At 42.7% G+C, this 21,228-nt stretch overlaps 1 protein-coding gene across 3 annotated transcripts in view; it reads left to right on the forward strand.

Annotated features, from left to right (window-relative positions):
* Positions 1-21,228, forward strand: part of STK39 (serine/threonine kinase 39) — a 305,438-nt gene that overhangs the window by 112,470 nt on the left and 171,740 nt on the right. For all 3 annotated transcript variants that reach the window (XM_032408730.1, XM_032408721.1, XM_032408738.1), the window contains 2 exons: positions 260-308; positions 409-474. In XM_032408730.1, the coding sequence (XP_032264621.1) occupies positions 260-308; positions 409-474 (115 nt within the window). The remainder of the gene's footprint in view (positions 1-259; positions 309-408; positions 475-21,228) is intronic.

Raw genomic sequence — 21,228 nt, forward strand, 5'->3', positions numbered from 1 at the left:
AGGATGAAGGGCAGAAAATTGATCATGCCCCAAATATTTAACTTATGGGAGTTTATGTGTTTTGCAGTAGGGGTATTTGGAAAGAACTGGAAAATCAGCCCTGTTTTATTTGGTGCCCGCTTATGATTAATTTAGTTTCTGGTGTTGCTATTCCTGAAACTGGTTTTCCAGAAATACTCTGGGATGTGGTTGTTTCGTCAAGGCAGTGTATTTATTGAGTGATCATTGTTTCAACTCTAATTTATTATTGATCTTTCAGGCCCACAGCTGCAGAACTTTTAAAATGCAAATTCTTCCAGAAAGCCAAGGTAAGATGCTTAAAAACCCACGTAAATCTGCTATTTTGAAATCACTGAATGTCTGCGTATGATACTTGGTGTTAAACTGTTGGGAACATTTGTTTTGCAGAACAGAGAGTACCTAATTGAGAAGCTGCTTACAAGAACCCCAGACATAGCCCAAAGAGCCAAAAAGGTAAGCGCCACTAGCTTTTGTGATCCAGCAAAGGCTGCTCCCCACCCAGGGAAATGAGACCCACAGAAACATAGGAAAAAGATTGCCACACAGTCAGGATGTGTTGTTCAGAGGTCATCTGGTTAGCAATTCCTCAGATGGCTGCATTTTGCCTTTTGGGTATCTCCGGCTTGCTGTTACGTGTTTGTGGAAACAGTGTGACACTTGAATGATTTCATTTTTCCATTTATCAGCTTTTCTTAAAGAAGGTCAGAGTAGGGGAGGGGATCATGATGGAGCTCGAACCCTGGAGAGGTGAAATAGCCTTGAGGATCTTTCCTTTGGACATTTCATAGAAGAGGAGCAGTTGTTTTTAAGCAGTTTGAAATGACAAAAGAAAAACCAAAATTTGTTTTTAAGGGTTATCTTTTTAAATCTGATTTTATTTACAAATTTAATGGTTATCTTGAGTATCTGTGGGATGTCAGTCTTTTCCTTATAAAAAGACCCTGGCCCCTCTTGTAATTTACCTTATGTTAAGTAAATTATATTAATGATTACCTGAAAAACTTTCCATTCTTGGTTTTAGATTCTTTAAATGGTGTATATGTGTGAGTGTATTTGTTTATTTATCCAGATTTTTATTTATTTGTAAATACTGATTTCGTTATGGCGTGAAATCTAACGAAATTTAACCTCTGGTTTGGTTTCGTTTGGTTTTAGAATTATATTAGATATTTATAATTAAAAATATTTATGTAGTCACTGATTTAGAAAGGAAGGTTCTCTCCCCCCGCCCCTTTTTATGGTTAATAGCTACAGGGAAAGCTGATCTGAACTGAGTTGTATGCTCTGAAATAAAACTGGCAGAGAAATATGGGTCAGAGATGGTATCTCATCGTGCCTGGCTGAAGTAACTCTGAATGTTATGTTCCAGCCATTGCCTTTTCTGAAACATTGTGTATGAAGTGCATTTCGCGGATGCCTTAAAATTGTTTTAAATAGATTTAAGAGTAGATTTTAAGAAACGACCCTCTGTGTCCAGGTGTGGGAGTGCTCCCCGGGACCAGCAGAGTCCTGGGGGCGGATTGCCCCGTTGACCGCTCAGACCTGAGCCAGGGCTGGCCTGAGGGATGTCTCTAAGGGACAAGTGAAAGTTTGGCAGATGGTCCATCAAGAGTGGTGCATTTCAAGGGGTGACACAGGTACACTAAAGCTTCAGTTGAGGCACAGAAAGTGTAAGAGCCCAGCTGCTGTCTGAGGGCTCTGGACAGAAGGCTGAAGGAGGACCCAGGAGAGATGCCCTGGGGTGTGTGAGCCTATCGCGGGGCTTTTGCTCAGGCATCGGAAGTGTTAGCCAGAGCTGGAAGGGCTGTTAGGGAGCCTTTGGCTTGTTCAGTTTGTGTCATCCCCAAAGAATACTTTTGTTGGCCTCGACTTGTTTTGCTAGTTTTGTCTGGTCTCATTCTGTAGCTGTCCCCCCTGCAGGAGTTTGCCAGGCCTGTGTTCTCTCCAGAGCTTTAGCTTCACACCCCCAGCTCCTGTCAAATGGACTGGAGGTCTCAGAGGTGCAGTTTCCAAGTGGCTTCCCTCCCCTCCCAAACCTAATCTTCCTGTGTTCGCTGTTTCCGTCTGAGTCACCCGACCTCACAACACTGGGATTGTTTTTGTGTTTGGGGCCTCCTTTCCCCCGTCCTCCCCATCTAGCCCCTCTCCAGTCTCTGCCACAGTGCTCGTTCTCCTGGTTTTGACTGGACAGCTGCAGTCCTTCCCTTCTGTCCCTCCTTTCTGTTCTTTCTTAGACACTGCCGCAGGAGGAACTTGCGGATCATGTCACTTAATGGCTTCAAAGTGTTTCCCCAAATTAAAGAAAAACAACCCCAAGAGCCCACAGATGAAAAAATAAAGTTCCTGCCAAAGAAAGGCCAACCTCCTTCGCCTTGAATTCATGGCACCATTTCAGCTTCCAGTCTTATGTTGTGAACTTAGCTCAAGTGAACCACCCGTAGCTCTCACTGCACGTACTTTGCTCACTAACCTATACTTTCCTTTCAAACTCTTATCATTTTGAGAAAATGAAGAAGCTCTTCAGCTTCCAGCTTTATTTTCTTCCTTTTAAAAAATATTTAAATCATTTACTACATATGAGTGTGCTGTGCATTCCAAACCCCGTTTTGCATGTCTCTTAAACAAACCATAAGCAGCTAGAGTTTGGGGAGATGTGATTTTTCAAGCATGTCTTCTGCCATGTACTTGCTCCTGGACTTTAGACTTAAACCTCAGGGCTTGGTTTGTCATCCATCCCTTCAGATGGAGAATGGCCACACATCTTAGTGTCCCAGAGGAAGAGTAAAGGGAAAATATAAATTCATTCTTTAAACATCGCATAGGAACAAGAGTAGCCCATAGTAATGTTGTTCTTGCTCTCTAGCTTCATTAAGTCTGCTGTTTTCCTGTTAGAATTCTCGTTTTCAAGTGCACGTGGGTTATCAGCTGTGCCCCACTCCTTGCCAATAGGCTCCATGGCAGGTGTGCTGACCAGAACATTGATCACAGTTCACATCTCGCTCATATCAAGTGCCCACAGATGTTTGCTAACTCCATGAACATATATGCTTGTGTGTACCATGGAAAGGCCATTCGAAGCTCTGTTTTTTACGCATCCAGAATGCTTGGCATACACTCATTCCTGGGGATTCCCGTTAACAGCAGATAGACCGCCCTCTCTCCGTGGGGTGCCTGATGTTGGGGAGCAACCGTGCTGTTCCTTGCTTGAAGCTTTTGCAGTCTTGGTCCCATGGAAGTAAATAATTATTTTAATCATCATGAGCATTGAAAACCGTTGTTGTAGGATGTTGCTTGTCTTAGGTTCTTACCGTGTTTAAGTAAATTTAGTTTAAAAGTTGTTGCAGGGGAGTCTTCAGTGTTATTTTTGTCATCCATTTCTGGACTTCTCTTTATTGACATCTCCTCGGCTGCTTACTTTCCCGGTTGCTAAGGTGCCTCCTGGTTAATCATGCTCTGGTTTCCTGGTGTAAATTTGTTCTTCAGATGCTGCTTGTTGCTGCTGGTGCTTTGATTTTTGTGTCCTCGGTTTGTTGTTTTAAAAATAGAAACAGTCCATTGATATACCAGTGTTTAGAGGACAACTGGGCCTGTTGACCAAGCTCTGCACAGTTAGGCAACCTGTGTGGATTTGAAATTTGTTGTCAGAAACAACAGTTTCTGGGGCATCTGGGTGGCTCATTCGGTTGGGCGTCTGCCTTCGGCTCAGGTCATGATCCCAGAGTTCCCGGATCGAGCCCCGCGTCGGGCTCCCTGCTCGGCGGGGAATCTGCTTCTCTCTCTGCCCCTCACCCTGCTCTCATGCTCTCTCTCTCTGTCCCTCAAATAAATAAATAAAATCTTTTAAAAAAAAGAAACAACAGCTTCTGTTTCTCGACTCCCTTATGGTAACAAAAATTAAGAGGTATTTTTCAATGTGGTTTTTTTTTTTACATGAACAATTCTCATATTTAAAAGAGAGAGGGGCCAGTTGTAGGTGTTCTCAGGAAGTCCCGTGAGCCCACCAGTGCTGTCCTGTGGCACAAGAGAAGTAGAGGCCTGTCATATTCATGTTTGGCCAGAATGTAAAGCATTAGTTGGTTGCCATGGAATTCCATGTGGGTAGGTGATCTAGTCCTCATCCAGATTGATTCCTCTAAATCAGAAAAGAGAAATAGAAATACACCAGTGTGGCTTTCCTGGTAATTTAGTGACATAAAATGATTGTGTGTGTGTGTGTGTGTGTGTGTGTGTGTTGTCATTGCAGAAATTAGGCATATTTGTTTTCTTCCTGGAGGCAGAGTATTTGGTCCATTGGGTTTTTTTTTTTTTTTTTTTTTCTGACAGACAGTGTTGCTTGGGGATCATCTTGATTTTCTTTTGCCCTAATTTTTCTGTCTGTGAAATGGAAATTCTGTCTGACCTCAGGCATGTGGTGAAGGGTAATGAGAGATTTGATGTTCCTGGACTACAAGACGTTCTGTGAATTCTAAATGAGAACATGCTAATAATGACCCATGAGAAAGAACAAGGTTAAGTACAGCTATAATTCTTTTCAACTTTTCATTTATCCTTATGCATGAGAGGAAAAGGCTTCATAGCCATTACTCCTTCTCATGTGACTTTTTAGGGATCTGTCTCCAGCCATCCTAATTTAGGGGTTTGAAAGCTTGAGCATATGGTGTTCCACTCTTTATCCTACTGGATTCACTGGGTGGGGAAGAGCGTAAATCATTCTGCTAAAATTGAGTGCAGGTGCTTAGGGCTGTGTGCATTTTCTGTAGGAGTATCTAAGTGTCAGATGGCTGGTGGCTCTGCTTTCTGTTAGTGATGCGAACCTTGAGTCACCACGTTCACGCTCCTATTCCTACACATCCTGTAGCTAAAACCCACTGATGGCAGGAGAGGGGCAACGGATTAGTTGCTGTCCAGATATCTCAATGCCACCTGCTTAACCAAAAAGCATATTGGCCAGAGAAGGGATGAAGTTCTTTTTATTGTGGTTGGCTGTGTTTTCACGGGAAGGGGAATCACTGGAGGATTTTTGTTTGAATTTAATTTTGAAATTGAGAAGTTAGAAATGATTAGTCACCATCAGAAAGAAAGAGATGGGCGCCTGGGTGGCTCAGTTGGTTAAGCGTCCAACTCTTGATCTTGGCTTGGGTCTTGATTTCAGGTTCATGGGTTCAAACTCCACATTGGGATCCACGTTGGGCGTGGAGCCTACTTAAAAAGAAAGAAAGAAGGAAGGCAGGGAGGGAGGGAGGAAGGAAGGAAGGAAGGGAAGAAGGGAAGAGATATTGTATCACTGCTGCATTTGGATGGAACCATTGTGAATTGGAAAAAGTAGGGTGGTATTTGTGGGCCCCAGAATTTCTTGTATCAGGCTTGTAAGATTGATTTCATATTAGGGACCCAGGGAGTTGGCTTCATTTGATCCTCCTATGTGCTTAGGATAAATGGGTAGGAACATATAGGGATATTACAATTCATATTTATTTAATACTTAATATGCATTCATAATTTGTCCATTCTGTTTTTACTTTTTATTTTGAAATAATTTCAGGCTTACAAAAGTTTACAAAAGTAGCACAAAAAATTCTGTATATATTTTCTCTCTCACTGTCTTTGGAAACATTTCAAAGTTATAGACATGATGTCCTTTATCTTTAAATATACTTCAGTGCATATTTCCTAAAAACAAGGGAGTTCTTTTACCTAACAGTTTAAATATCCAAATCAGGAAGTTAACATCAACACAATACTATTATTTAATTTTCAGATCTTATACAAGTTCTGCCAGTTCTGCTAATGGTCATCTGTCTGGTTCAGGATCCGATCCAGAATCATTTAGTTGTTGTCTCCATTAGTCTCCTTTTTAGGAATAGTTTTTATTTTTCTTTTATAGACAGTCACACTTTTGAAGACTATAAGGCCACTTATTTTGTAGAATGGTGCTCAGTTTGGGTTCGTCTGACATTTCTTTGTGAGTAGATTTAGTTTATGCATTTTTTGACAGGAATACCTCAGAATGATGCCGTGTTCTCCACGTATCACATTGGGAGGCGCGTGATGTTGACTCATTCCTCTGTGGGTGATGCTAACTTTGATCACACGCTTATGGTGGCTCCTACCCCCTTCTTCATTGTGACAAACACAGTTACTTCCTAATAGAAGGAATTCATTAATATTACATTCTTTCATTAAACATTAAAAGGTAAAGTGAATGTGCTTACTGTGCAGGGTCATTAGTCTCTTTTCGAGGAAACATTTGTGCTTTATGTCATTGTGGTTGTACATTCCTAGGCTATTAATGATAGGATTTCCCTGTGGTTTCAGACAAGGAACACTTGGCTAGTACGTAATGTTCAGATTGAGGTGGGGAGTAGGAACGGTATTGCTCCAGCCTCCGTGTCTGTCTGGAAGCAGGAGCAGCTGGGTCTGTGTCCCGGGCGAGCTGGCCGATCTCTCGGAGTCCAGTCTAGTCAAATGGAGCCAAGGACACTGACAGTGTGTGGCCGTGATGATGAGAGATCCCACACAGGCTGCCATGACTATCGTGTAAATAAGGGAATGGCTACTGCGGCTGCAGAGCTGGACATTTTAGAAGTACGCAGTGAGATAGGGAGTGCGGAGAGTCCTGGGGTGGGTGAAGAAGGTTGTTTCTCTTTTGCTGTTGCTTTGGATGAGAGGGGGAAGAAGCCGGTGGAAGCCTACAGAAAGAGGAAGAGGGAAGGATGACAACCACTGTTTCAGCGCTGTTGCCTGTTCACATGTCTTCATGCTTTCTTTCCTGCCCCATCATGGTGCCGGCAGTGGGCACGAGCCTGCACCTTTCCTGCAGCCGGTCCCCTCTCCCGTGAGAAAGCAGAACAGTGTGTGTGTGTGCGCGCGAAGACCAAAGAATAGTAAGAATCAAACATGCACACAGCACTCATGCCTGGCTGTTAGCTCACTTTCACATACGCTTCCTTATTCATTCTCAACAGCTGTGCTTGAAGACAGGTCGGGCAGGTATTATCATTACACTTGACAGATGAAAGTGGGAGAGGTGAACTGACTTGTCTGAAGTCACATGGCTAATTAGAGGCCGTTCTTATTTCTGGTTCTGTGCTCTTTTCCACTAAATCATACCTCAGAAGGAAGAAGAAGAAGAGAAGGGAGAGGATAGGAAGGAGATCTGGATGGAGGGCGCTAGGTGGCGTGACATGGTCTCAGTAGGAGAAGGTGGGGTACGTTTGTCATTCTCAGCGGGTAGTCTGTCCCTTACCACGTGCCGTTCATGGGCACTCGGAGACGCTGCGAACATCACTGTAGCCCTGGAGGTTTGCCTCCAGGGTTCTAGCAGGTGTGCGGGGTAGTAAGGGGGCAAAAGGGCTTTGGAGATTCTGAAGGGAAGAGAGGTGGCCAGTGGAAGAGAGCTGGATAGCATTGACAGCTGTTGAAACCTTCCCGAAACCCAGCTTCTCATTCGTGAAATGGGGAAAGTCATTTCGAGGCCTTCCTGTGTTTTTGAGGACTGAATTAGGTAAAGCAGAGGAAGTGTATAACCCAGTGGTTGGTTGGCACAAAATAATACGTGGCACTAGTTATTATCATAATCCTAGTGAGTTTTATTATTATAATCACATATATTGCTTTATTATTACAGTGTTATTATTAGAATGTCATTATTGTTTTTGTAGTGTTTTTCATTGCTGGGCTTCGGGCACCCCTGCTGCTCTTCCCGCTTCTGCGGCTGCCATAATGGCCGCCACCATCACCCCCACGGCTCCCAGGTTGATCGAGGACACAGGCCAGGCAGTGAGACTCCCCTTTCCAGTGGGGAACACAGCACGAGCAGCACAAGACATACTCAAAGAGTAGCAGAGAATAAGTGCCTCAGGATGTGGGCGTGGAATATGTACTACAGAGGGGGCAAGGCCATGGAGCTGGAAGACCGGGGGGACACGGGCAGAGGAGAGAGAATTCACACGTCTTGTGTACCTTCAGGCACCATGCTAGACACTTGGTTTCCATTCATGTCCATTAACTTATGATAATTAATGAAGACCCGAGTAACAGGACAGATGGATTATTAAGACTGGCTTAAAACAAAGTCTACATATTTTGAAGTATGAGTGGAGAAGAGCATAAATATCTCCTGGTTGGTGATCCTTCAGTTTGCAGACCCAGGTTGGGCCTTGACCACCTCATCATACAGTGGCCGGGCAAAGCCAGCTCGCTTCCCAGTTTGCTGCCACTTAGGCTGCTCTTTTAGTCCATAAAGAGGAAAAATGACTTTTCATTTCTACACAATTGCTTTTTCTACCCCTCCTGGAATCTTATAATTAATTTATGAGCTATTGAAGGTTATATATTATCAAGAAACCAGAGAATAAATAAGGGATTCCTCAAATGCCGGAAGGATGATTTTAATTTTGTTCCAGGTCTGTCCAGTAGAGGGCAGTGAAGGGCTTTATTTCTCAGAGGCTGTGGCTTGCAAACTGAGCAAAAGTTTTCGGCTTTGTTGAAGGTCTCAGACTTGGAGAAGAAGAATCGAAGGATGTTAGGTGTCTACTGAGCCATGAGTACCAGGCGCCATAGTCAGTCAGAATGTTTTTTTACTGGGCAGGGGGTTGAAGGGCGAAGGTGTAAAGACTTCTCATTATTACCATTTTCATTTCAAATTGCATTTTCTATTAACCAATCAAAGTAATCTAACATTTGTATTTTCCAGAATTCATGTCAAAAATAAAAATCTCAAATTTGAAAATGGGATTAAAAATCTTCTGGTATTTTATAGTTTAAATTAATACAGTTATGGATGGTTGCATGCTATTTCTAGGAAGTTCCTTGGTTCCTGCACTTCTCCTTAAAGCCAGGTAAACAGAGGAAAGAGGGAGTCAAAACATATGATAACAATAAAGGAGAAGTGAACAGATCTCTATATTTTGGATTTAACATAAGATACTCCTCATGACTCAGGTAGGCCTGAGGGTGCATGTTCTCTTATTACTTTGTGTCTCTTTCCCCCTTCCTCTTATTTGAAAATAACCACAGGTATTGGTAATCTGTCTTACTGGGGAGCTCACATGCTCAAAGGGAGAAGGACTTTGGTGGTTGAGGATGTTATTTTTCCTATGTTAATGGTGAGAAAAGTTGTCCAGAGAGGTTAAAATTATTGTCTTAACTGGGACAGATGTTCCCAGAGGATAAACTCATTAATGTTTGCATTATTTCTACATTTTAAATGCTTTGCTTTTAGGCAGTCGAGAATGTAGAGTTCATTGGTTCAGAAAAGTGCTTTTGGTCACTAGGGGGTGCTATCAGAATAGTTCATGTAGGAACCTGGGGCCAGGAATTGCTCACTAGTCTATAGAAACCATTGCAGTCACAAATTTCTTCCTTTTGCATTGTGCCTGCTATAAGGAGCTTGACTCCCGTTTGTGCTGGGGGTGAATTACTAGAGGTGAGGGTAGAGGAAAGAAAAGGGAAAAAGCATCATAATTTACTTTCAATTCAATTGGTGAATTGAGTTAAAAACTGTATATATTTTGGGGCGCCTGGGTGGCTCAGTCGGTTAAGCTCAGTGTCCTGGGATTGAGCCCTGCATCAGGCTCCAAGCTCAGCATGGAGTCTGCTTATCCCTCTCCTGCTGCTCCTTCTGTGCATTCTCTCTCTCAAATAAATAAATAAAATCTTAAAAAAAAACAACTGTATATGTTTTAGGTTAGTGGCCTCTTTCTGGTGACATTGAATTAGAGCAGAAAGGATCCATGGTGGAAATTGTGATTTGCTAATCCTGGCAGCCCCATGTATAGGGAAACATCTGTATTTTGAGATTGAGGTGTCTTTTTAAAGGTACCAATTGCTTAAGAGAATTTAAAACTTTTACAGATCTTGGACACCCAGTTTTGGAACTTTAAAAATAGTGACATACATTCTGAAAATATTGTGAAAGATAGTGTTTGCACAACTTTCGTGTGCAGGCAATTGTTTCCTTTGGCTAGAAATGAATAGGCAGAATCAGTGGCCTTATTTCACACCCAATTAGATTTTTGAGATCTGCGTGTTCATATGCATTTTGTGCTTCATTTTTACCTTTGGGAAATTTGCTAACTTTTTCCAAAGCTTGTGTGCATCAGGTAACTTTGAAACTTAATTGGCATACGTGTGCTGAGGGAAGTCCCTGACGGCCTGCTCATCTAGGGCTCGCTGAGCATCACTGATAATGTACCAGGTCCTGACTCCCAGTAAAGCGGTTTGCCTTTCTTCACCTTTACAGCGCACTCTAGCACACCATTGCTTTTAAAAGTAGATAAACCACGAAGAATGGGAAGGAATTTGGAATTTGTCTACAGTTGCAGCAACACGACTATAAAAAGTGAGCCGATGCTTTTTTGATCTTGTGAAAACTCTGATGTGATTGACTGTACCTTCTTTCTTGTTTAAAACCATTCAGTGGCTTCTTGTCAATCGCAGGTAAGTTCCAAGTTCCTGCCACTGACAGGATGAGGTCCATGTCACTTGTTAAGGTGAGGGCCAGGCAAGGCTCCTGTGCTCTGTGTTTGGACCAGCTCTCTAGCCTTTGCTTTGGCCACTCACCACCTCACCCTTGCCACATCCTTATAGAGTTACCGATCCTACTTTTCTACCAAGGCGCCCCTGAAATCCCACCTGTGTTTTCCGTGGAGGTGCATGTACTGGTCCCCCTGTTTAAAAGGCTTCTTCCTGAACTCATATCTTTCCGAGTCTGGCACCTCCTCTCTGGAGCTCTCTCCTCCCGTTTCCCCCCCTGCATCCAGAGAGTTCCTCAGTCTTCCATCTGTACTGCTTCTGTCCCTTGTTGCACTTACTGTCGTTTGCAGTTACATCCCTCACACTTTTGCTTTCTGGACCAGACTGAGCTCCCTAGGTGAAGGAAGAATGTCGTATTATTCCCATGTCCCCAGTACCCAGGACAGTATCTTGGTCCATCTGGAATTGAAGTTCGGGAAATGAGACTGCAAAGTCATGATGATGGTTTTTACGGGAGTCGATGTGAGAGCATGAGGGTAGGCCAAGCAAATCTTGTAGCGTAAAAGGGGAAGAGTTGAGAAGTTTCTCCGTTGGTGCTGCCTTCTTGTATTTCAGGTCTGGGACTCAGAGGTTATCTGCTTTTAGTTTAACATCCTTTGTCATCTCCCACTGGCTGAGAGTCTTGGATGAGACAAACAGCTTGACCCACCTTTGCCACCTTGTCACGAAGTGGAGTGGTTAGATTTTATTACCTAACCCTGATGCACTATACACTTAGGATTATCTGACAGCAGAAGTTTAGTCCCTGGCACTCAGCATATTCTGTGCTGTCATTTTCTTTTCCCAGACAGGATGTACATAAGTTTTCCTATCACCGGAAGCCACATCTAATTAGGAAGACATTTTGAAACTGGATTTATTTATTTTTATTTATTTATTTATTTTTAAAATTTTATTATGTTATGTTAGTCACCATACAATACATCATTAGTTTTTGACGTGGTGATCCACGATCCATTGTTTTCGTATAACACCCAGTGCTCCATGCAGTACGTGCCCTCCTTAATACCCATCACCGGGCTAACCCATCCCCCTGCCCTCCTCCCCTCTAAAACCCTGTTTGTCTCTCAGAGTCCATAGTCTCTCATGGTTCATCTCTCCCTCCAATTCCCCCCCCCATTTTTCCCTTCCTTCTCCTAATGTCCTCCATGCTATTCCTTATGTTCCACAAATAAGTGAAACCATATGATAATTGACTTTCTCTGCTTGACTTATTTCACTTAGCATAATCTCCTCCAGTCCCATCCATGTTGATGTAAAAGTTGGGTATTCATCCTTTCTGATGGCTGAGTAATATTCCATTGTATATATGGACCACATCTTCTTTATCCATTCATCTGTTGAAGGGCATCTCGGCCCTTTCCACAGTTTGGCTATTGCAGACATTGCTGCTATGAACATTGGGGTGCATATGGCCCTTCTTTTCACTACATCTGTGTCTTTGGGGTAAATACCCAGAGTGCAATTGCTGGATCATAGGGTAGCTCTATTTTTAAATTTTTGAGGAACCTCCACACTGTTTCCCAAAGTGGCTGTACCAACTTGCATTCCCACCAACAGTGTAAGAGGGTTCCCCTTTCTCCACAATCTCTCCAACATTTGTTGTTTCTTTCCCTGTCCATTTTTGCCATTCTAACTGGTGTAAGGTGGTATCTCAATGTGGTTTTGATTTGGATTTCCCTGATGGCTAATGATGATGAACATTTTTTCATGTGTCTGTTAGCCATTTGTATGTCTTCTTCAGAGAAGTGTCTTTTAGTATCTTCTGCCCACTTTTTGACTTGATTATTTGTTTTTTGGGTGTTCAGTTTGAGAAGTTCTTTATAGATCTTGGATACCAGCCCTTTATCTGTAGTGTCATTTGCAAATATCTTCTCCCATTCTGTGGGTTGCCTCTTTGTTTTGTTGACTGTTTCCTTTGCTGTGCAGAAGCTTTTTATCTTGATGAAGTCCCACAAGTTCGTTTTTGCTTTTGTTTCACTAGCTTTTGGAGATGTATCTTGAAAGAAGTTGCTGTGGGCGATGTCAAAGAGGTTACTGCCTATGTTCTTCTCTAGGATTTTGATGGATTCCTGTCTCACATTGAGGTTTTTCATCCACTTTGAGTTTATCTTTGTGAATGGTGTTAGAGAATGGTCGAGTTTCATTCTTCTGCATGTGGCTGTCCAATTTTCCCAGCACCATTTATTGAAGAGACTATCTTTTTTCCATTGCATGTTTTTTCCTGCTTTGTCAAAGATTATTTGACCATAGAGTTGAGGGTCCATATCTGGGTTCTCTATTCTGTTCCATTGGTCTGTATGTCTGTTTTTGTGCCAGTACCATGCTGTCTTCGTGATCACAGCTTTGTAATATAGCTTGAAATCGGGCAACGTGATGCCACCAGCTTTGTTTTTCTTCTTCAACATTTCCTTGGCAATTTGGGGTCTTTTCTGATTCCATACAAATTTTAGGATTGTTTGTTCCAGCACTTTGAAAAATGTCATTGGAATTTTGATCGGGATGGCATTGAAGGTATAGATTGCTCTGGGTAGCATAGACATTTTAACAATGTTTATTCTTCCTATCCATGAGCATGGAATATTTTTCCATCTTTTTGTGTCTTCTTCAATTTCTTTCATGAGTGTTTTGTAGTTCCTAGAGTATAGATCCTTTACCTCTTTGGTTAGGTTTATTCCAAGGTATCCTTTGGTTTTTGGTGCTATTGTAAATGGAATTGTTTCTCTAATTTCTCTTTCTACAGTTGCGTTGTTAGTGTATAAGAAAGCAACTGATTTCTGTGCATTGATTTTGTATCCTGCCACATTACTGAATTGCTGGATGAGTTCTAGTAATTTGGGGGTGGAGTCTTTTGGGTTTTCCACATAAAGTATCATGTCGTCTGCGAAAAGAGAGAGTTTGACTTCTTCTTTGCCAATTTGAATACCTTTTATTTCTTTTTGTTGTCTGATTGCCGTTGCTAGGACTTCTAGTACTATATTGAACAATAGTGGCAAGAGTGGGCATCCTTGATGTGTTCCTGATCTTAAGGGAAAGGCTCTCAGCTTTTCCCCATTGAGGATGATATTCGCTGTGGGTTTTTCATAGATGGATTTTATGAACTTGAGGAATGTTCCCTTTATGCCTATACTCTGAAGAGTTTTAATCAGGAAAGGATGCTGTATTTTGTCAAATGCTTTTTCTGCATCAATTGAGAGGACCATATCGTTCTTCTCCCTCCTCTTATTAATGTGTTCTATCACATTGATTGATTTGTGAATGTTGAACCACCCTTGCATCCCGGGGATAAATCCCACTTGGTCGTGGTGGATGATCCTTTTAATGTATTGTTGGATCCTATTAGCTAGGATTTTGTTGAGGATTTTGGAATCCATATTCATCAGGGATATCGGTCTGAAATTCTCCTTTTTGATGGGGTCTTTGCCTGGTTTGGGGATTAAGGTAATGCTGGCCTCATAGAATGAGTTTGGAAGTTTTCCTTCTGTTTTTATTTTTTGAAACAGCTTCAGTAGAATAGGTATTATTTCTTCTTTGAATGTTTGGTAGAATTCCCCAGGGAATCCATCAGGCCCTGGACTCTTGTTTTTTGGGAGGTTTTTGATCACTGCTTCAATCTCGTTACTGGTTATTGGCCTATTCAGGTTGTCAATTTCTTCCTGTTTCAGTCTTGGCAGCTTATAGATTTCCAGGAAGGCCTCCATTTCATCCAGATTGCTCAGTTTATGGCATATAGTTGTTGATAATAATTTCTAATAATTGTTTCTATTTCCTTGGTGTTAGTCGTGATCTCTCCCCTTTCATTCATAATTTTATTAATTTGTGTCCTTTCTCTTTTCTTTTGGATAAGTCTGGCCAGTAGTTTATTGATCTTATTAATTCTTTCAAAGAACCAACTTCTAGTTTCGTTGATCTGATCTACTGTGTTTCTGGTTTCTAATTCATTGATTTCTGCTCTAATTTTATTTTTATTATTTTTATTTTTTTTTAAAGATTTTATTTATTCGACAGAGAGAGACACAGCGAGAGAGGGAACACAAGCAGGGGGAGTGGGAGAGGGAGAAGCAGGCTTCCCGCTGAGCAGGGAGCCCAATGCGGGGCTTGATCCCAGGACCCTGGGATCATGACCTGAGCTGAAGGCAGACGCTTAATGACCGAGCCACCCAGGCACCCCCCTCTGCTCTAATTTTAATTATTTCTCTTCTAATGCGTGGCTTAGGCATCGTTTGTTGCTTTTTCTCTAGTTCTTTAAGGTGTAGAGTTAGTTGGTGAATTTGGGATTTTTCTATTTTTTTGAGTGAGGCTTGGATGGCTATGTATTTTCCCCTTAGGACCGCCTCTGCAGTATCCCATAGGTTTTGGACCGATGTGTTTTTGTTCTCATTGATTTCCATGAATTGTTTAAGTTCTTCTTTGATTTCCTGGTTGACCCAAACATTCTTGAGCAGAGTGGCTTTAGCTTCCAAGTGTTTGAATTTCCGCCAAATTTTTTCTTGTGATTGAGTTCCAGTTTTAGAGCATTGTGGTCTGAGAATATGCAGGGAATAATCTCAATCTTTTGGTATCGGTTGAGACCTGATTTGTGACCCAGTATATGGTCTATTCTGGAGAAAGTTCCATGTGCGCTCGAGAAGAATGAGTATTCTGTTGTTTTAGGGTGGAATGTTCTGTAAATATCTATGAGGTCCATCTGGTCCAATGTATCATTCAAAGCTCTTGTTTCCTTGTTGATTTTCTGCTTAGATGATCTGTCCATTGCTGAGAGTGGAGTATTGAGGTCTCCTACAATTAACGTATTGTTAGCAATATGACTCTTTATTTTGGTTAACAGTTGGCTTATGTAGATGGCTGCTCCCATGTTGGGGGCATAGATATTTACAATTGTTAGATCTTCTTGTTGGATAGACACTTTAAGAATGATATAGTGTCCTTCTGTGTCTCTTATTACAGACTTTAGTTTAAAAATCTAATTTGTCTGATATAAGAATTGCTACCCCAGCTTTCTTTTGAGGTCTGCTGGCATGGAAGATGGATCTCCATCCCTTCACTTTCAGTCTGGATGTATCTTTAGGTTCAAAATGAGTCTCTTGTAGACAGCATATGGATGGGTCCTGTCTTTTTATCCAATCTGCAACCCTGTGCCATTTTATGGGAGCATTTAGGCCATTCACGTTGAGAGTGATTATTGAAAGATATGAATTAATTGTCATCACGTTGCCTGTGAAGACATTGTTTTTATAGATTGTCCCTGTAAATTTCTGTTGTATATCACTCTTGGGGTCTTTCTCCTTTTATAGAACCCCCCTTAATATTTCTTGCAGGGCCGGCTTAGTGGTCACATATTCTTTCAGTTTCTGCCGGTAGTGGAAGCTCTGCATCTCTCCATCCATTCTAAATGAAAGCCTTGCCGGATAAAGTATTCTTGGCTGCATGTTCTTCGCATTTAGTATCCTGAATATGTCTTGCCAGGCCTTTCTGGCTTGCCAGGTCTCTGTGGATAGGTCTGACGTTATTCTGATGTTCCTCCCTCTGTACGTAAGGAATCTCTTCCCCCTAACTGCCCTTAAGATGGTTTCCTTGGTTCTAAGATTTGCAAGTTTTACTATTACGTGCCGGGGTGTTGGCCTATTTTCCTTGATCTTAGGAGGGGTCCTCTCTGCCTCTAGGACTCGAATGTTTGTTTCATTCCCCAGATTAGGGAAGTTCTCAGCTACGATTTGCTCAAATACATCTTCTAGTCCTCTCTCTCTCTCCACTCCCTCCGGGATTCCAATTATTCTGACATTGGAACGCTTCATGGTGTCACTTATTTCTCTGATTCTATTTTCATGGATTCTGAGTTGTTTTTCCCTGGCCTCCTCTTTTCCCTTTTTATCTATTGTCTTCCAGGTCGCTTATTCGCTCTTCTGCCTCAGTTACCCTAGCTGTTAGATTATCTAGATTGGATTGGATCTCATTGATAGCATTTTTAAGTTCTGCCAATTCACCTTTTATTTCTGCCCTTAGAGACTCTATGTTGCCATTAATTGATTTCTCCATTCTAGCCATTGTCTTCACAATTGCTAGCCTGAATTCCATCTCCGACATCTTGGTTATATCTGCACCCATTTGTAAATCTGCAGCATAAGTCATAATCTCTGAGTCTTTTCTGTTTTGGGGGCTCCTCCTCCTAGTCATTCTGTTGATGGGTGTTTGAGGGAATGTATAGAGTCCAAATTATTGACCAGAACCCAAGCAAGATGCACCTGTTTTCTAGGGACTTTAGAGTTGCTGGCCTCTTGTTTTCCCAGCCTGTCTTCTGCGGGAGGGGCCTGCCGCGCTGTTATTCAGGCAACCCTGTTTGGGCGGTGTTGCCCTGCCCCCCTGTGGCGGGGGATGGACTCAGCGGGAATGAGTCTTTGGGGCTTTTGTTCTCTGGCGGCTTTCCCTGGTGGCTTTCTGCGTCTGTTCCGCGAGTCAGAGCAGAAGAGACCGTTTCCAACCCTCTGCCTCAGAGCAGAGAGACCGCAGTCTGTTCTTCAGTGAGCTCTCCAGGCCACACTGTCTCTGTTTCTGTCCGTGCTGCTATAAACTGCAGCGTCCTGGGTTGTGCGCCCCTCTGCAGCGCTCCCAGTCCTGCCTCCAGGTCGGGGCACGTCTCTGCCCTTTGTGCTTCTAAACCCACCAGCTGCTTCCAGTTCAACCCCGCCCTCCGGGTTTCCGCCCCAGGGGCTGCAGTTCGCAGGTGCGACCCCGCCGCTCCAGGTTTCCACCCCGGGGGCTGCCCTAAAGTCCTTTCCCCCGCCATTACCGGTCTGCAAGTCTGTGCCCATCCGCAGCGCGCGAGGCTGTCACTCACCGGCGGTGTAGGATCCCCACGGCCAGGCGCCCTCCCGCTGCCGTTTATCCTCCGATATCTGCCCGTGGAATCGGGGCTCCCCGCTTCCTACCTTGAAACCAACCGCCTGCGATATTCTGTTTGTAGAGATCCAGATCTTCTTACATCTCAGGCTGGTTTCGTGGATGCTCGGTGTGGTCTGGTAGATATCCAGCTCAATTCCGGGGACCAGTTGAAATAGGGTCCCCTGCTCCTCGGCCATCTTTTTTTTCCCTTGAAACTGGATTTAAATTAGTTTTCACTATTCTCTAATTTTGGATTGCCTGTTACATATCCCCTCATTTAAGGGAAACAGTTTTTAAGCTTAACTCTTTTAGATCATGATCCTGTAAATCTTTAAAGGGAGTATGACATTTTGGAGAAGGGGATGGTGATGAAGATAGAAAGTAATGGAACTTGTGTGCGCAATTGGGAAAGAAAAAAGTCCATGCTGGTGGAAGGGATCCAGGCGTTTCAGTCTTCTTCCTCCCTTCCTCCTTGCCCATTCAGGAAGTGTGGTGAGGCGAGCAGATGCTTAAAAAATCAAATGTGGCAGTGGGGGGCTGTGGTGGTTCTGTGTTCATCAAATTTGATTGATATAATAATGATGCATTGTTTATTGTGTGTTTTTTTAAAAAAGGCCAGAGTATATATATTTTGTAATTTCTTTTTACTTTGAAATTAAGTAGTTTTAAAACAAATTAAAATTCAAGAGGCTCAGTTAAAGTTGTACTTTGATACAGGATTTTCTAGGCTTCCCATTAAATTACTTCTCACAAATTCAAATACTCATTTAGAAGAGCATATAATAACTCTAATTTTTTTCCCCTCACATACAGAAAGGAAAGAAGTCCTTGTACAACTTACAAAGCAGTAACAGAGCTAAGAAATTCAAATAGCGGCCTTCAATCCAAATTTAAAAGGCTATGTGAAGGTGACTGGAAATTGTTTTGGCTGTTTTGCAGTGGGTTGATATAATTTGGTTGGGGAGGAACTGGGAAGGTCCTGTCTCATCAAGGCTGGAAGGGCTCCCTTACACGATAAGGACAGAGGATTAAGAGGTGGGCTTTCTCTGTGACTTTGTGGAAAGTAGTAGGAAGAGGAAAATGAGAAACTGAGCCTAGAAAGAGGTGGAACAGGCCCCAAAAGAAGAGCTCTAGGTCAGGAAGCTGAGATCCACAAAGGTCTGTGCTAGAAGGAAAGGTCAAGCTTGGACACTTCAGACAGGCCCCAGCCAGACCCTGGCTCTACCACTTGCTTACGGGGTAACTCTGAGCATTGGCTAACCACCTCCACCCTACCCTGCCTCACCTGTGAAGTGCAGATGGTTCAGTGACTTCTCCTTGATCCTTGAGGGAGAAAAGCGAATCCTGAATTGGGCCTCCAGCGCTTGCCATGGTCTAGTCCCTTCCGCATCCTTAAGACTTCTGTCCGTGTTCTCCACCCCCTCCTTCTCCACGTGTCCATTTGCCTGGGGCTCCTGCACAGGCTGCCCTCCCCTCTGCAGAGAAGTGTCAGCCCGCTCCTTCCTCAGCAGACCCCACTTACAGGTCCAAGAGGCCCTTCTCCAGAAAGCAAAATTGGAACCATGCTATATTCATTGTTCTGTGATCCACCTGCATTTTCATTTAAGGTACCTGTGGACATCTCTTTGTATCAAGAAACAAAAACATACTAAGTCATGTTTAATGGCTGCGTGATGTTCTACTACAAGAGGGACTATAAATGATAATCAGTTCTCTCTTGATGGAATTTAGATCGTCTCCAACTTTTTTTTACTGTTAGCCGTACCGGGGTGAACATCACAGGCTTGCACTGTTGCATATGATGTTACTGATTTTGTTAGGATATGTTCCTAGGAATGGACTTGCTTGCTGGAAGAATATATATGCCTTATAATTCTCGATGTATGCTGGCTTACTGATGTTTAAAATGGTAGGCGTTGTATTTTAAATCCCGACCTGAGTCTCAGTTCTGTCATCTGTACAATAATACATCACTCACACGTACACACACACACGCACACACACATATTCTTAGCTCAGTGCCTAGCATACAGTATTTAATATTATGACTTATTTTTGGTATTGAAATGTTATCCATGTACATTTATTTTATTTCACTTTTTCCTGGCTCTTCAGTTAACTCTTTTGCAGAGAGGATCCCAGGTCTTCTGGTAGTTTTGCAACCTTGAGACTTGCAGGAACTTTAGGAGAGATGAGAATGACTGTGTACTAAAAGCTGATCGATAGAAAGCCTATTATGGAGGTCCCAGCCTGGGGTCCTGAACTCGGAGGGCCATTAAACATCGTTAGGAGAGAGCCACCGGTGGTGAAGAGTGTGGGGAGCCCTACCATTCTGCAGCCAGTTCTTAGATAAGGGATTCTTTTCAGTGTGAGGACTGGGCTAAGTGTGCAGCCTGATGAGGTATTTTGGCCCATTATTCTGCCACTGCAATCTGTGTGTCCAGAACAAACAAATGATAAACCAGCTGCCAGCCTGAGAAAAGGTCCAACCGTTTCCATCATCCCTTGGTTTATGCAGGTCCGGGGTCGGCCGCTGGTGCTGTGGAAGGTGTTGGTAATGCCCGGCATCCACAAAGGACAGCACCAGCGTTTTGGAGGCTGAGCTTTTCCTTTTTATTCTCTTTTATTTTTATTTATTTTATTTTTTAAATTTTTATATTTTATTCCTCCTTATTTTATTTTGTTGTATACTAGTATCCTGGTTCAGCTCCTTTGTGATCTTAACCAGTGACAGCTCTTAGAGTTTGAAACCCCATTTTTCTTTTTTCCCTGAATCACTGCATAGGATGTTTATAACAATAGTATAACCTTCAGATTGCATCTTCACTGCCCCCTGGCTGCTTTTGAACCTTGGGTGAGTCACCCACCTTCTCTGAGACTCGATTTCCTCACCTTCCCAACTGCCGAGGGTTTGGGTGATGTTTACGCGCGACAGTTGATATGAAATGCTTATGCAGCGTCTGTAATATCACCGGGATTGCATTAATGCTCTCGCCTTTTCCTTTCCCTCATGTGCATCAGGAAACGTTTGATAGGGAAGGAGCTGTGTGTTATACAAGTGAGCATGAGGAAATGTTTAAATGTCATGTGAGGATTGTCTTTTATTTTCTTAAGGAAATTAACGTCTGAGGTTAGTGATTTTCACCTTGTACTTTGCTTCTTTCTTCCTTGGCTCCACAGAGCCCCAGAAGCTAACCCTTGTTCTTCAAATAAAACTGTTTGTTCTTGCTCTTCTGCGGGCACACACAGACTTACTAGTTTCCTTAAGGACTTCAATTTACTGAAGTTTATTTAGAACTGGGTTATTCACTTCTATTTTAATTGTAAGATTTCTGACTTCATTTATTTATGGATTTAAAGTTATAATTAGAGAGGTTCCCCATTTAATGTATTTTTTAACAGATACCATTAATTTATCTGTTACAACTGTTAGAAAACAAAATTTAGCCGAGGACGTCTGAAAACCTAATTGGCTTTATTAAGCAATTCATGAGTCGGACAGCTTTCCATTTGGCAAGTACAGAGATGCTCAGGAGTTGGGCAAAATGGAAGATTTTTATGGGAAGGAGGGTGGGGCAAGTAGTTACTGGCAAAAGAAAAGAAATGATTGTTTCAGGCAAGGTCACCTTCCCTTAGGGGGAAGAGCAGGGGGTCTTATTAGGTGGATTATCTCATCTCCATTAGGGAGATGGAGAGGACCCATGTGACAGATTACCTCATTGGTGCTGATCAGAAAATTCCTGACTGGCTGGGTGAGACTACATTTTTGAGGGAGGCTGGAACCGCAGTTAG

This window comes from Phoca vitulina, unplaced genomic scaffold (genome assembly GCF_004348235.1).
Source record: "Phoca vitulina isolate PV1807 unplaced genomic scaffold, GSC_HSeal_1.0 scaffold1, whole genome shotgun sequence".
NCBI classification, from domain to species: Eukaryota; Metazoa; Chordata; class Mammalia; order Carnivora; family Phocidae; genus Phoca; species Phoca vitulina.